Here is a 17,779-nt window from a genome sequence, read left to right as displayed (position 1 = left end):
GTTTAGACCCATTGTGCACCGCACAAACCCATTTAGCTAATGTAAACATAAAGAAATAGCCCTCCCCTGGGCGTGAACATGCTCCTCAGTTCATGGAATAAGTCAATACAGCCTCACACACACATCCTTGCTTAGCTAATCTGATCTCTATGCCATAGGGCTCCAATGTGCTTACAATCTGCCTGACACACCACCTTTTCATGTCTGTTGCTCCTCTTAGTCACACTATCATGCTAGAGCACCTCCATGTTTAGGTGCAGTTTGGGACTTAGAAGATTTTTGTGATTCAGTAAATTTCCCCTCTTTTGCATACCCCATGCCTTAGTCCATAGTTACTGTGCTAACACAAAGTCTTTCCCTTGACAAGCAGTGTTTCCTGGTATTGTTTTGATTCTGCATGCCATAGACTATAACGGGAAAATGCAGATTTCCCCTAAAATTGAGTTTTCTCATTTTTTTTCTTATTTTTGGCACAATCCTGTTTGCACGCCACTGTCCTATGCTTAAATGGCCAAGATTGGCCAAATCAGTTTTCCATTTTAATGGCCATTGGCATGTCTAAACACTATAATACATGCTTTTTCATGAGTTGTCATGCCTCAGTTTTGTTGTTTGCAGAAATGTATTCGGGTTTCGGTTAGTAACTGAATACATGTCTGCAAATAACAATGTTCTTACACGGATACCTGGCTGTTTGATGAATCACCAATTCACCTAATTTGTATGTTTTTTACCAGCAAATGCGGTAATTAGCATTCTGCAGTCATATCCATGCAGGAATAGTGTAGGCATGCTCGTGCACGTCAGATCAGCTGTTTGCTGGATCACTCAGTGGCCATATTCCATGCAGAAACAGCTACACTGTTCCTGCAAGGAATTTTCAGCTCAATGAATCCTGGGGTCTATTACAGTAGTTTCTAGTCATTACTCCCATTACTCCCACACAGACGTGTGCATGGACACACACACACACACACACACACACACACACACACACACACACACACACACACACACACACACACACACACACATACACACACACACACACACACACACACACACACACACAGAGACACACACACACACACACACACACACACACATAACACACACACATATATCTATCTATCTATATATGATTGTGTTTGTGTCTGTGTATATATATCTTTATATATATATATATATATATATGTGTGTGTGTGTGTGTGTGTGTGTGTGTGTGTATATATATATATATATATATATATATATATATATATATATATATATATATATATATAGATATAAATACATATACTATATATATATATATATATATATATATATATATATATATATATATACATATATTTTATATATATATATATATATATATATATATATAGATAGATAGATATATTGAGTTTTTGGAATCTTGAACTTAATATGACTGGAACCATATGTTCGATGTTCTGAAAACATGACCAAAAAAATAAATAAATAACAATAATAATAGCAATAACAATCCCACTTTCCCTGTAAATTATATGTGCCAACTCCAAGATTTGTACTACAGTGGGGAAAAGGGTGAATTCCCTAATAAAGCATCTGTATAGTGATTGCAGTACAGTGGTCATCAGGAAATTGACCCTTTTCCCCACTGTAATGTAATCGAAGTTGCTATATATAATTTGCAGGGATTGAAGTGGCACAACACACCACATGGAAGTCCACGTGGGCTTCTTCCCCTGAAAAAAACATAGAATTTTTTTTTTGAGTTTTTGGAAACTCAGGCATATAGTTCCGATGATATGAAGTCTGAGTTTCCAAAAGCTTGATAATATGATAAACCCTATACATATATGTATATATATATATATATATATATATATATATATATATATATATATATATATATATATTATTTTACTGTTTTATTATATTTTTGTATGCTTGTGCATGTGTTTAAGGATGACATAAGGGCATGGCATGTGATATACAGCATATACTTTAATGATAAATTGTATTGTAGGCTTAGGATTTTTTTTTTTTTTTGCATATTTTGCCCTCACTGCCTGCCAACTATTGTATCCTCTCTCAATCAATCAGCCTATTTATTCTATTCTCTTCTGGTCTATTCTATTCTATTCTATTTATTCTAGTTTCTACTTGTCTGTACTGTACATATACACAATACAATACCAGGTAGGAGAAGTACAGTGGACTTACTATGGAAGATATACCCAAATCTCGCATGAGGCTTTGCCTCCAAACAACCCTGCACCCCCCCCCCCTCCTTGAGCATGATAATTGGTCTTTCTGGTCTCAATCAAGGAATTGTATTGCCCAATGTGTCTCCAAGAGGATGCAAATCTCACTCTTTGTATGAGAGAGGAGAGTGAGCAGCACTCCAATACTCCTCCCCCTCACTGCCTGGCTCCTTCAGTGGAAGAGTTACTATTCAAGTACCTGCCTTTTGTGTTTTCTGAAGACTCTTCTCTATCTAAAACTATCAGTGGAAAAATAAAACTGGATCATGTTATAAGTACAGTGCACTGCAACATATTGTTCATGTAGTAAATGAAGATACTCATCTGTCTCATTACTCAACTATTTATATTTTCTGAATTAAGATAGACATATAATTATACTGATAAAAGTATAATGAAAGACAGAATGGAGTGAAAGATTGCATTATTGGTAAATACATAACTAGATTGTAGATCAGTGCAAACTACACAAAAATGTAAATTGCATATGCTATGCTATGCAAATTAGACCCAAACACACACACACACACACACACACACACACACACACACACACACACACACACACACACACACACACACACACACACACACACACACACACACACACACACAGGTATATGCAAAGCTAACAATCTTGCCTTTTTCTTTACTTTAGTACAAAAAGCAGTGACCACGTAAAAAGAGGTAACTTTACATGCATTTGTTGACACAATGAATAAACAATGTAACTTTCTCTGGGAATGTCAAGAGATAAATGTAATATATACAATATGTGAACTGCAAACGCAGGATTCTGCACAAACTAAATACTATTGCCTAACTAGCATTCAAGAGTTAATTAATCTTTACAGAACTTGTAATATGTATTTGTTTTTAGCCAAGGTAGTAATTCACGTTTAATAATGTGCATTAAGTATTGTGATATGTATTTTTTTATTATTGGTATAATACGGTTACATAATAATATTGGAATATGAAATTTAAAAAGGGAGACATTATTCCCATTCAGTGCTAATGTAATTTTTCTTAGTGCTGTGTTTCCCAAAGGATTTTGCACTGGCTTGAGTATTAAAACTAATTTCAAAGGACCTTATAAATTAATGTTGCGCCGTTTTCCATTAAGAGCAAAGAATGTTTTATCTTTTTTTTTCATTTTGTCCTCTCTGTGTAGACCAAAATATTCATTAACTCATTAACTAATGCTCTTCTGTCTTTCTTAACTTTTAGAACATTTAAAAACAACTTAGTTATTTTTGCATTAAAAATGGAAAATAAGCTATTAAATTTAATACGTTTAAGAGAGATGCCTAAATTTAGCTGTGCACTATGATGACGAGTGCATGAAACGTTGCAGTTTTTCAGTGTGTTATTAACTTTTACCAGTACTGACATTTTCACTATTACATTCCACTGAGCATCACCTTGTATTTGTGCGTCGTGTTCTTTGCCGTATCTGAAACCCTATGGCTGAACACTGAAGACATAGTTTACCATTGTGTGTCATTTGAACATCTAAACTGTGCATAGTGATGTAGAATTTATACATGTGCTAAGGTATAACACGCTCTCACTCTGCTGTTATTTCAGAAGTGCACATTTTAAGCCTTTGTGGTTCTGTGGACTACTGCTTCTTCCTACTAGGAATGAGTGCTCAATATTCTCCATTACATTACAGACAGATTTTCAGTTATAAGGTCGGCTCAACAACAGAAGTCATTTTAACAAATAATGCATGACATGCACCTTGACATTAGTATGAAGGGCATAGCCAGGTACATGTCAATTATATGACAGAGTATGTTTTTTTTAGCTATACTTATAGGTTTGGGGATCTTGACTGAGTCAGGGCCACTTCTGTCATCTCTTTATTGTATTACTTTTCTTAAGCAAGGTGAATAATTTCACATAGTTATCAATACTAAAGTGTTACACTCTAAAGGTCCATGCATGGACTAGGGTAGTACATATTCTTCATTAAGATGCTTACTACATTCTGGGAGATGGTAACTTTGGTCTGCAAGTCAGTGAACAGAAAATGTGGCTATGTACATCTCAATGATGTTGTCTATTAGGAAGTGTAAAACATTGTTTTTAATTTAAAAATGGACAACCTGAGACAAGTAGCATTGACAGATACAGTGTCCATTTTGTAGCGTTGTGGTGTCTCTGTACTGTCTGAGTAAGCAAGACTGGATGTGTAGCAGTAGCAGAATATAAGACTGAAGGGTGGCTGATCCATCTTCATGATGCATTAGGCACATGGTGAGGAGATCTGAAAATATACTTTTTTCATTTTCATATGCTTTAACACTAAAGTTACAGTTAATCCTTATTCACTTGTATTTTATTTCTAATTACATTAGCAGTCATACGTTGTGAATGTGTACAGTGTTTATAACTGCTGAATTCTTGTATATAACTCTGTACATACACTATAAGAACTTTTAACTTTATTGTTATTATTTTTGTGTATGCAGTCGCATCACCATTGCACATTCAGTCACACCTATTGTGGTGCTAGAAAAATGGCATGTGGATTTGTTTGTATGAATGAAGCAATGTAGTGTGAAATGATTCCTGGCACATAACAGTGCAGGAGATTTCAAACTGAGATAAGAGGAACCATAATATGAATGTCCACATTGCATATCAAGGCACTAAGATTGACAGAATGAATGGTGATTGATCTGTGTGAGTTAAACTGTCATCTTTAACTTAATGTATTTGTATGGGATCCAAATAGAAAGATGAAAAGGGGCCCAAATGGAGAGATGAAAAAGAGTCCAGATGGAGAGATGATAAGGGGTCCAAATAGAGAGATGATAAGGGGTCCAAATAGAGAGGTGATAAAATCATTAAGAAAAGGAGAGCAGTATTGCTGGAAATTAATTCATCCTACAGACTTGATAAGTACCTTCATTTGGTGGACTCTGTTTTCTTAAAATCTCATCAAGATGACACTGATATATAGACTGTGGTTTATATGGCATATATCTTGAACAGAAGTAGGTTAAAAAATAAAAAAAAAAACAGACAGCTGGATGCACAAGTCCCAGCATAGAAATGTGCCCAGTCCAGGTATGTGCTGTGGTGCCAGGAGTAGAAAAAATGACAGTGTAGAATCCTAAAGACCCCCAAACATTCCTATAATGGGGTTACACCAGGCTCATGGTGAGGATGGGCACCCTGTTGTAAAAGGAAGTAGTAATCCACTAAAACTTCAAAAACTGATAGACAAAAAAAGAGCCATAAAGCTGATAGAGTGGACTATCAAGGATAAGGAAGACATTATGTGCTGTTACTATTATGCATAATCCCATAATTTCCAGATAGAAGATATCTAAAAAGACTAAGAGAGAAATTAGAGGTAAGAAAACTACTTGCACAAGAAGAACTGTGAAAAGCTTCAAATGCAAACGCATGCTCATTGATACAATGTAGTATTCGGGCTGGTAATGCTGTTGTTGTATTGTAGGGGCGCTGTGGGGATTGCAACATGTAATGTTGGTTCTGTATTCTCTGGTAACTTGTTGGTTCCGGTGTATGGATGACTTGCAGAAGTTGTGAGATGTAGCATGGGTGCGCACCTGGAGGCTCTTAATAAAGAAAAGCCTTACAACTCCAGAAACCGTGTGGTCTCCTTCTTTCCCAGGATATAACATATTGGCGACGAGGATGGGATGCCTCCGAGTCCGCTGCGAGTAAAACGGTGGGGTGCAGTTCATGTCGGACGACGAAGAGACTGGGCCTGCCGGAGTGATGTCTGGTTCCATGTTGGGGTCACTAGTTGCATACGACTGTCAGACACAGACCTGGGAGGAGTATTGTGAAGTATTGGAACATTTTTTTTGTGGCAAACCAGATAATGGAAGCGGGTCGGAAGCGAGCCATATTGCTGAGCTCGGTGGGCAGCAAGACGTACAGTCTGATGAGGAACTTATTGAGTCCTGATAAACCAGGGGACAAATTGTTCGCAGAGTTGACGAACTTGCTTCAGTCACATTATAACCCGAAGCCGAGTGCAATAGTCCAGAGGTTCAAGTTAAATTCAAGGACTAGAAGGGCCAATGAAACGGTAATGGAGTATGTCGCAGTGTTGAGGGAACTGGCGCAACATTGTGATTATGGGGACAGACTGACAGAAATGCTACGAGATAGGCTCGTATGTGGTATTGCAGATGACCGCATACAACGCAGATTGTTAGCGGAGCCTGAGTTGTCGTTTGAAAAAGCCTTGAAGTTGGCACAGGCTATAGAGACAGCGAATAAAGACATTCGTGATTTACAACCAAGAACCATTGAAGGGGTGGGGAGCAGGAGTGCTACCCCTCTGCCAGTGCATAAAGCACAAGGGAAGTCTGGTCAGTATGCTTGTTACAGGTGTGGAGGTGAACATCTGTCACGGAACTGTCGTTTCTTAAGCGAAAAATGTCATGCTTGCGGAAAAAAGGGCCATGTGAAAAAAATGTGCCGCTCAACGCCCTCTCGGGACCAGCCGAGAAAGGGGGAGGAAAAGAGCAGTATAATGGAAAGGAAGGGAAACCGAAAAATAAAACGGCAGTATGCACACCACATGCGTGAAGGTACAGATCCACAAACCAGGGAAGCCGAGGAAGTGTTTACTATGTTTAACATGAAAGAGGCCAGGTGGGAAAAAGTGGATCCCATTAAAATCCAGTTGGACTTAAATGGTAAAATGGTGCAGTTTGAAGTGGATACGGGGTGTAGTGTGACGGTTCTGTCAAAGGCGGAGTATGGGAAGTTAGGGCCCAGAGAAGCTCCGAAGCTGCAGGACTGTTCAGTGACTTTGAGAACATATACCGGTGAGATAGTTCCCACATTGGGAATGGCGAAAGTGACTGTGAAATATAAAGACCAAGCCAAACAGTTGCCAGTCATGGTGGTAGCAGGTAAGGGACCAAACCTGCTAGGCCGGGCGTGGTTAAAGGAGCTGGACATGGGCTGCCTACAGCTCCATAAAGTAGAACAGCAGGGCCTGACCTTGCAAGAGGTGCTGGAGAATAACGAAGAAGTTTTCAAAGAGGAACTGGGGACCTGGAGGGGTCCACCAGCAAAAATACACGTTAAAGAAAACGTAACGCCAAGATTTTACAAACCCCGACCCGTACCATACGCAATGAAGAAGAAAGTTGAGTTTGAGTTGGAGCGACTCATGAAGCAAGGTATAATTGAACCAGTAAAGTTTGCGGAATGGGCCGCACCCATTGTTCCTGTGTTAAAGCCAGATGGTACTGTACGCATATGTGGTGATTACAAGTTAACAGTGAACCAAGTCTCGAAGCTGGAGCAGTATCCCTTGCCAAAGGTGGAGGATGTGTTTGAGAAACTGTCGGGAGGTGAAAGGTTTAGTAAACTGGACCTCAGTCAGGCATATCAACAAGTAGTGCTGGAAGAAGGGTCAAAGTCATATGTCACCCTTAGCACACACAAAGGTTTGTTCCAAGTCAATCGTTTACCCTTTGGTGTTTCCTCAAGTCCAGCTATTTTCCAGAGAATAATGGAGGGTCTGGTGGCAGGAATTCCGAAGGTGGCTGTGTATTTAGACGACATCCTACTGACGGGTAGGAACATCCGAGAGCATCTGGAGACGCTGAACGAGGTGCTGAGACGACTGCGAGAGGCAGGTCTGAGAGTGAAGCGGAGTAAATGTGCTTTCATGGCAAAGGAAGCAGAGTTCCTAGGTTGCAAGGTGGATGCATCAGGCCTGCACCCCTTGAAAAACAAGGTGGAAGCCATTCAACAGGTGCCAGCCCCCACAAATGTTACAGAGCTGAAAGCCTACTTAGGCTTGCTCAACTATTATAACAGGTTCCTGCCAAATCTGTTAACACTGTTAGCTCCTTTACATAAGCTATTAAGGAAGGAGGCTCAGTGGTCGTGGCAAGAGGAACAGGACAGAGCGTTTGAACAGTCAAAGGAACTAATGCAGTCTTCAGAGGTTTTGGTGCACTACGATAGTCACAAGGACTTAATTTTGTCATGTGATGCCTCACCTTATGGGTTAGGAGCTGTGTTGGCACACCGGATGCCAGATGGACAAGAAAGACCCATTGGGTTCATGTCACGAACTTTAACACAAGCGGAGTCAAACTATTCCCAGCTAGATAAAGAGGGTTTGGCTGTAATGTTTGGGATTAAAAGGTTTCACAAATACCTCTATGGAAGGAGGTTTACTATTTGCACCGATCATAAGCCTTTGTTGTCACTGTTCAACGAGATGAAAGCAGTGCCGCAGATGGTTTCTCCCCGCATTCAGAGATGGGCTGTAACATTGAGAGCTTATGAATACGAGATTGTTTATAAGCCTGGAAAACACCATAGTAATGCGGACGCGCTAAGCCATCTGCCGATACCAGGGCATCTCCAGGAAGAGGAAGCGGAGGACCGAGTGTTGATGATGGAGGACATCACGTTGGTGTCTGCCAGGGAACTGAGTGAATGGACACGCAAAGACCCGGTGCTAGCTAGAGTGTTTCAGTGGGTCCAGCAAGGCTGGCCAGTCCAACAAACGGATCCCGTTTTTCGGCCTTATGAGGTGAGGAAAACAGAGCTGAGTGTGGAAGCTGGATGCGTATTGTGGGGGGCATGAGTGATAATTCCGTCCCCAGGAAGAGGGGCACTTTTACAGCAGTTGCACCAAGGTCATGTGGGCATCACACGAATGAAGGCCTTAGCCCGAAGTTATTTCTGGTGGCCCAAGTTGGACCACGATATTGAAGTCGCTGTGAATGAGTGTAAAACATGTCAACAACATCGCAACTTGCCTGTGGCGGCGCCACTACACCCATGGGAGTGGCCGAGTAGGCCTTGGCAGAGACTTCATATAGATTATGCCGGACCTTTTATGGGGGCCATGTTTTTGATAATCATGGATGCTCATTCTAAATGGATGGATGCCTATCAAGTCAAAACACCCACTTCCCTCGTTACCATTGAATGCTTGAGGAAGAGTTTCAGTAGCCAAGGACTACCAGAGACTATTGTATCCGATAATGCTTCATGTTTCACGAGTGAAGAGTTCAAGGGTTTTCTGAGAAAAAATGGCATCGTACACATCACATCAGCACCGTACCATGCATCTTCAAATGGTTGTGCTGAAAGGGCTGTTCAGACTTTTAAAGCAATGATGAAAAAGTCCGGAGAAGGAAGTATGGCAGCAAAAGTGTCAAGGGTGTTATTCAACTACCGTATTACACCTCAGTCTACCACGGGTTTGTCACCTGCCGAGATGTTGCAAGGACGGAGATTAAGATCCACGCTGGATCTGGTGCATCCAAACATCCAAGCTAAGGTAGAGGGGACCCAGTGGAGGCAAAAAGAATGTCATGATCGACGACGGAGAGAGAGAAGTTTTCTGGAGGGAGATGCAGTGATGACGCGAAATTTCAGTTATGGACCTAAATGGATTCCAGGGTTCATTGTCAAGAGTACAGGTCCATTATCGTACCAGGTGAGGTTGAATGGAGATTTCTTGGTGAGGAGACATGTAGACCAGATTTTGCGGAGCGAACAGAAGAAGGATTCCATGGAACTGCCAGCCCCGGAAATACCGTTAAGTTCGGAACAAGGGCTCGCAGCGGCAGGAGGATCGCCAATCCAGGGAGACCGCCGGGACGCGGAAGGAGAGGTTCCCGAGGATCCAGCCGTTCCAGGGAAGGACACACCGATACCTGAAGTGGTAACTGTGACACCGGAGTCACCCAAGGTGGTACCACTGCGCCGTTCTAAGCGTGTGCTGGTTAAACCTAGTTACTTGAAGGACTATCAATGTTAAAAGTGCATGTATTGATTACAAGAACAACATAGCTAGATTGTATGGTAACCAGTTAATAACTAGCCCGTTATTTAGAAGTAAGTGACTAAATGGACTTGCTCCCTAGTTTTGCTTATGTAAGGGATTATGTCATAGCTTAAGAGGGGAGCAATGTAGTATTCGGGCTGGTAATGCTGTTGTTGTACTGTAGGGGCGCTGTGTGGATTGCAACATGTAATGTTGGTTCTGTATTCTCTGGTAACTTGTTGGTTCCGGTGTATGGATGACTTGCAGAAGTTGTGAAATGTAGCATGGGTGCACACCTGGAGGCTCTTAATAAAGAAAAGCCTTACAACTCCAGAAACCGTGTGGTCTCCTTCTTTCCCAGGATATAACATACAACATATCCATGAAAAACATTACATAGACAAGGGAACTTTGGGCAGTTTGCAAAAAGAAGCAACGGGGGAACTGCAAAAATATAAAGAACAAAACCTAGAGATTTTTGCAAGGTATAAAAAAGAAACATTCACATGGGAAAGAAAAAGAGATATGATATGGTGCAATAGTTATGCTAAGGAGAAAATATGGAAAATTTCAGAGTACAAAAATACAAGATCACAAAGTGGGAATGTAGAACAGAAGATAGTAAAGCAGAAGGCAAACAAATTGAAGCTGAAGTTATATAATACCTGTGAAGTGAAGGATTTAGTGTAGAAAATCTTACACAGGTTATGTCACAGCATGATGGAACAATGAGTCCTCAAAGTAAGGAGAAATAGGTGGAGCAGGAGACATCTAAAGAATAAATATGACACAGGAAAGAAAAAGAGATTGAATATGGCACAATGCTTATGCAAATGAGAAAGCAAAACTAATCAATACAAAAAAGCAGCACTAAAGATATTTGAAGAAAATACAGGCATTGCAGTAATTTGTCTTTGCAGAGACTAATGCGATGAAAATGTCCTAGAAGCCAGTTTGAGATAACAAGTGCTTGATCTTTCAAATGTTTCAAATGTTTTGCAAGTCAAAAGAAGAGGACTTCACAACAGTAGACACCCGATCTCAAAGTGGAAGCCTAGAGTCCAAAATTAGACCAAGGTTCCACTATCACTGAATTCAAGCGTATTGTTGCGGTAAGTAATAAAAGTGAGGACAGATGGGACAGAAGACACTATCAAGGTTTCATGAACTTGCAGTGACTCATTGTTTGAGGTGTTGGGTTTCAACTAATATAAAATTAGCCCACATCTTCAATACTATAAGATCTCCAGACAAAGTAAACAAACCCATCAGATTATCTTGGAGAGAGAAGAGGAGAGGTAGACTTGAGTGTTGTCAGCTATGATATGTAAGGTCCCTTTCCCTTAATTTGTCACCTAGTGGAAGCATGTACACAACCAACAGTAGAAGACTCAGGATAGAACCCTGTAAAACTCAGCAGCATAAAGAAAAAGTAGAGAATGAGTTGACTCTAGAGCAAACCCTGTAAATGCAGCTATAGAGATAAGAGATAAATACTCTAAGGTCATAGCAGAGCCATCACAGTAAGTGTGCAGATGTTTTATCAGGGTCACATGGTGCACTTGGTGTCAAATGCTGCAAAGAGACACAAGAGAACCAACACCAAACTATTTCTGACTCTGGTCTTAGAAGCTGACTGAAAAGGGTTCATAAATCCACTGACTGTAGGATAATTCTCAAGCTGTTTATTAATGACATTGACAGTAACCTTCACTAAAAAGTAAGTGTTAGAGATTTAGTAGTGGTTATCAAAGATGTTAGAATCCAAGGAAGGTTTTTTTGAAGATGGTGGACAAAATGGCTTCTTTCAAGGCTGATGGAAACATTCCATTTCTTAAAGAAGCAGGGACTGAAAGATTACTGGTATAAGGACACCTAGACTAGCTATCCCTAGACTTGATACTAGATGGGCAAGGATCCAGTCTACATGTTATAAGCTGCATGTTTGAAAGAACACTAATGGAACTCATTGTAATAGCAAATCTCAGCCAAAATGAGGTCACCAAAAAGGTTCTATCACTGCAATGTCCAAGGGTGCAGTTGGTGGATGAACTAATCTGATCATGGAAGTATAGTTAATACTCTCTTCATGGATAGACAGGTCGGGCTGCCTTAATGATGACACTTCACAATAAACACGTACATCTATAATGGGGAGCTAATGAGAGTCAAGTAGCTGAGGGGGTCTGAAGATCAGCAGGCAGATGGGTAAATTGTGGGGAAAAATTGGTTATAAGGATGTTAAAAGTAACTCAAAAAGGAGTGTCAGGGAAAATATTCTAAATTGGAAGATAGCTATGAATAGTAGATGGGGAATGAGAAGAAAGCATCAAGCATAAAGCACAGACTCACAGTTGCTGGTTACAATGGATGGGTACTTGTGGTGCTGGATTTATTACGATAGCCAGTGCTTATGTCTAAATAAGAAGACAGCTGCATGGATGCATGCATTCAGTGCCTATCTTGTCTGGCCACTTGCTGTAGGTAAACAATAATGAGATGCAAGTGATGGTAGATGCATTAAATTGATAGTGATTGTAAGGGTATGCCTTTGGAGCAGACAAAGAGTGCAAATAGAAACCAGTGATGGGCATACCTCTCAACTGTACAGATTTTCACAGAATGTTCAGATTTTTGTAGTGTACTTTTGGTCTGTTTTCATAAAAGCGTTGTATTCTGGCAAACCATTGAGGGTTGAAGTCAGAAAAGAATGGCAGTCATTTGAGTTTCAGACTTCATTCAATAAATTCATGCTAATGTGAAACCTATTGTTCTATCTACTTTTTAAGTTTGTAAGAACAATATTTAAAAAATATATCCCTATTTTTGAGCATTTGTCCCACCATTATTTATGGCTTTGTTCAGATTTCTTGCTCTAACAGGTTGAGAGGTATGAGGATGGGTAGTACAGAGCTGAGCTCATGAGGAAATAACTATTAGTTGGAAAGAGGTATGAGGATGGGTAGTACAGAGCTGAGCTCATGAGGAAATAACTATTAGTTGGAAAAAGTGGGTAGGGCCACACTAGTTGTAAGTCAGTACAAAGACAGGAAGCCCGTGTGTGATTTACAGCTTGTCAGAAGATGAGTGATAGAGGGGATGTAGAATATGAACATCTTGCACTTGCATGCATTTCCTCAATGTCTCAGGTCAAGCTAAGACATCTGTGGCAAATATATACAGAATCTGTGCAAGACTTTACTGGAGATGAAGAGTATAAAGAAAACTAGCCATCATGTCAGTGCTAACATATATGTGTGATATATGTCACATATCATTGACAAATCATTGGTGATGTTCTTGTTATTGCATTAGAAACCTGTTGCATGTTATCACTGGTGACAAGAAAATCAAATGAAAACTATGTTTTAAATGTTGCCACTGTCAACACAGTTTGAATGACTTACAAATAAATACACTTGACAGAATACAGAAAAAGAAAAAAAAAACTGTTTTTTACAGTCATTGGATAAATCATTGACAAGCAATATTTTATAAGCTATCCAGAACATCAGCTGTAGTGTTAACATATTGGGCTAATGAGTTCTGCCACTTCACAAGGATCCATAAGTGTTTGGCACAGATACATGGTCCTAATAACGCAGAGGCATTTTTGACTATGTCATAAGCATTGCTCACATCCACAGAGTGTTTTCCTTTACCTACCCTGACCTATACTGCCATGTCCAAATCACTATGCATACTATTTCTGTTCCCATGCATTTCTCTACTGCTGCTGTGCTGGTACTATTGCAGACATATAGGTTTCACAGACGGATATATGCAATTATGCAGTGATACATCTGTGCTCATAGTAACATGATAGATTGTCAGCCATGTGTTTTTATGTCTCTTTATGCAAATTACTGTTTGATTCTTTTTACAGGGGCTTTTATTCCTTGACAAGTCTGATGCATGGTCCAAACTTCATTTGTTTATAAAAATAATAATACAAAAACATTTCACCTTTCATCATATTTTTCTTGGTTCAAGTTATTTGGTATGATTCATTTTTTAGACAGACATGTTATGCCAAATTATTCAAAAATGCCACTAACAAAGAAATATTTTGAAACATATCTGACACAACTTCTGGTTTAGTACATTCTGGAAATTGTAGCTTGTGATTTCTCATTTTTGACTGTTTTAAATACATTTTGTTTCATCTGGAGACTGCACTGGTTTAATTTGTGAAAAAGCAAAGTGAACAAAAATGCTGAAATATGTTTATTTTTCTGCTTTATTGTGTTCTGGGCAGTTAAGTTTATTTTCTTAGCATGCATACATCTAAAATGACGATCCCAGTCTAAAATTTTAAACGGATTACGTGGTAATAAAATTCAAGAGAATTTCTAATCTGATTTTTGTAATGCAACCAAGTACTGACTGCCTTAATTGTTCTTGCCTGAATAATTCTGTAATGATTCCAAAGGCAGTAACAGTTTAATGAATTAGAAGGCAAGTGAATTACTTTACCGTATTGATTGTACAGAGTTTCTGATACTGAGTTTCAAGTTATTGGATTTTCTAATTTGATTATTTGCACATGGTCTGTTTGTTACTTAACTTCCATTGCTTTGGCAGATGAAAAAGAAGCTGCCAATAAGGAACACATATGAGCTAGGTGAAAACATGACCACACCTGGTGTTTTCCTGGACAGCAGCTGCTTATATTTCTGATTGAAAAAAGGAGGAATGTTCAAGCTTTGTGGGCATCATGGGTACTATTTCTTTACCTCAGACAGATAAAAAAAAAATAAATAAATCAGCTGCAGCTGTCCTTCCTGGGCTGTGTTGTTATTTGATGCCTGTGAAGAGCATTACACTGGTTCATGCTTTGATGGTTGGTTTGATCTGAATAAATGAGTGAAACAGTAATGAACAGGAATGGAGGTTTACACCTGTTGACCTTCTATTTCACTGGCTCAGTACAGGAAAGAGAATTATGCAGGTGTTAGAAACTAAAAAAAAAACTATAATGCCTAGCCAGGCTGAAATGAAGAGTGGTATCTTTGATATCTGTAGCCATTTGTAAGACCATGCATTGTTTTAGGAAACTTTATATTTAGTTTATTCCATGAAGTTTGATAGATTTTGTTTATTCATGCACACCATCAGGCTAATGTTAGAGTATACCTGACAGCTCCAACATTGAAACAATTGATCCAGAGCAAAAAAAAGCAGACAATTAACATTTACCGAAAATTCAAGCTAGTGCAGAGAGCAGAAAAGGATATTAAACAAAAAAAAAATAATAACTTGGCATGTATTTTACATGATTTCAGGGAGATTAATGATTTACATCAATGGACACGTTTAACATTTGTCATTGGAGAAGCCTTTATTTTTTTTTGCTTAAACAGTTTCTTGAAAATTTAGCACATGGGCATAAATAGTCAGAACATCATTTCCCTCAGAGAAATAAATGTTTCTCTTTATTGGATTTGTATTAAAGAGATTGTGAATCAGCAATGTAAAAAAAAACACAAGGCTTGGATCTTGGTACACTCTTGCAGCAGTTAAAAATCTTTCCCAGATTTCCTAGGCAGATAATCAGCTTTGTTATGTTACCTGTCTCCAGGTGCTCAAAGAAATCCCACAAAGCAGGTGTACATATTTATCTGGTCCTTGTCAATGTTTGCTTACATATGGCCAGGGAATTAGTTCATCCACTCTGTTACAGACAGTAGTGCATATACAATAACTATGAATAGTTGATTGATCTTGTGTGACATTGAACAGATGGTGGTTGATTCTGTTGATCAAGGTGATCTGGCAGCAGAAGTCCTCCACCTGTACCTTTTGCTAATGCCTGTCGTGTTATCTTGTTGTATTCATCAAAGCTACCGGTAAATTTCTAGAAAGGAACATCTGTTGCCTATATAGACAAGCTTTTCTAGGTACACTGAAGTAGGTAACACCAGATGTTAATGAAAAGCTGATTTAGACTGCTTAGTTAAAATTCATCCATTAAAATTTTCTAAAAAGTAAATGGTAGAGAATGTCTAAAATCAAGATGGTAGATGATTTTTATTAAGTTTCCATTTCAACTGTGTAATGTATGATGTGTGCGGATGCATATGTAGTCAGAAAAAAAAGCAGCTGGACAACACTAATCACACAAGCGCACAATACAGACACACACACACACACACACACACACACACACACACACACACACACACACACACACACGCTGTATTGCGAATGTGTACATGTCTTTGGATAAATGCAAAATAACACTAAACAACATAGTAGAGTGATTTCAGAAATGTATAAAAATTGTGAACTCACCTATGCCTGACAGCCAATTTGTATACTATGATTTCTCATATAAGAAAGAAAGTGACTATACTCATAAGTTCGTAAGTTAAGTCGTAGGCTAGCTGCCCTTGCAGACTATTTTAAGCCTAGCCAATTTTCCTTTTTATACTTGAAATATCCTATCCCACTTAGTTATAGATTGGCCTTACCCATCCCATGGTCAATAACTGTATATTACCCCTAATATGAATAACAGCGATTATACCATAGATAATTTGAGGGGACCCATGCATGGGATAAAGCATTTAAGAGCTGCCCTGTCCATTAGTAGTACAGGGGGCAGTCTTAGGGTAAACTTTCTGCTCCCCATCCATAGATGCGTTTGAATATGGACAGTGATGAACTTTGTTTTATGTGGATAGGGAGTCTGTTGCACAACAGCAGTATCCTCTATGAGATATACCTGTTTCTCCAAATCATTCTGTTGATGTTGTAGAAGAGGTTTAAATCCCTAGCCTTAGTATTTCTGATGCCATTTTACTTGCTGATGTGCAGTAAGTCCATCACTAATCAGTTGGAAATGCCTTGTATATCAGACACAGGTCACCTCTTAGCAGTTTATAAGATACTGACTATTTGGAAAGGACTTTGAGTCAGTCCATGTAGATTTTTTCGTTTAGGCCTTGTATCCTTTTAGTAAAGCATCTCTGTGAGCATTCCAGTTGTTGCATGTGTCTAGACATATACATGCAAAGGGGCATTATATTCAATGACTGTCCCAATGACAGCTGAATAAAGAGGGACAATGGCATCCTTTTGTTTATAAGCCGCACAATATAGAAGGACTTTCTTACAAAAGTAGACACATGCTGGTAAAAAGTTAGGCCACTGTCCACATATGTTACCAAATCCCTAACAACAGGGTCAACTGTTATCAAATTATTATGATAATTACTATTATCAATGTGATAGTCTCCTGGGGTAGATGCCTTCTCGAAAGATGCAATAATGCATTTTTTGGAATTTAGTTTCAGTCCATGATTTTGGCACCAGTTCAAATCTTCCTGCAGGGTGGCCAAAGATGGCAAAGTCCATGGGGATTCAATGATTGTTCTGAGTTTGCAGTCATCTGCAAACTTAGACAGCCAGAGCCCTTTAGCATTGACTTTTACTTCAGAAAAGTAGATGCCAAACAGATTAGTTCCCAACAAACAACCTTGGTGGACTCCAACAGTGACTGGTCTCTTTGTGGAGGTAATGTCCTCTATTTTGATTCTCTGCATCCTATCTGTGAGCCAGTTGGCATTCCAGTGGGTGACATAGGGGGTTATTCCAAGTTTATTTATCTTTTCTACTATTTCTGAGTATGGAACTGTGCCAAAAGCTTTTGCCAGGTTGAGGTATGTGGTGTGTACTGTTTTGCCTTCATTCATCACTTTGGTAAGCTTTCGAAAAAACC

General features: G+C 39.2%; 1 protein-coding gene across 1 annotated transcript; it reads left to right on the top strand.

The window, feature by feature from the left end:
• Positions 1-7,392: 7,392 nt before the first annotated feature.
• LOC122794737 (uncharacterized protein K02A2.6-like) lies at positions 7,393-9,168 on the top strand (the record flags this gene model as incomplete). Its single annotated transcript, XM_044063378.1, is given in 1 exon segment — positions 7,393-9,168. A coding segment is annotated over 1 exon segment (1,776 nt), but the record flags the coding sequence as incomplete, so codon positions are not given.
• Positions 9,169-17,779: the final 8,611 nt, after the last annotated feature.

The sequence above is a fragment of the Protopterus annectens genome, chromosome 2.part1 (assembly GCF_019279795.1).
Source record: "Protopterus annectens isolate FY-2018-M chromosome 2.part1, PAN1.0, whole genome shotgun sequence".
In the NCBI taxonomy this organism is placed as follows: Eukaryota; Metazoa; Chordata; order Ceratodontiformes; family Protopteridae; genus Protopterus; species Protopterus annectens.
Note: the sequence above shows the minus strand (reverse complement) of the source record. Positions and strands in the feature narration are given on the sequence as shown.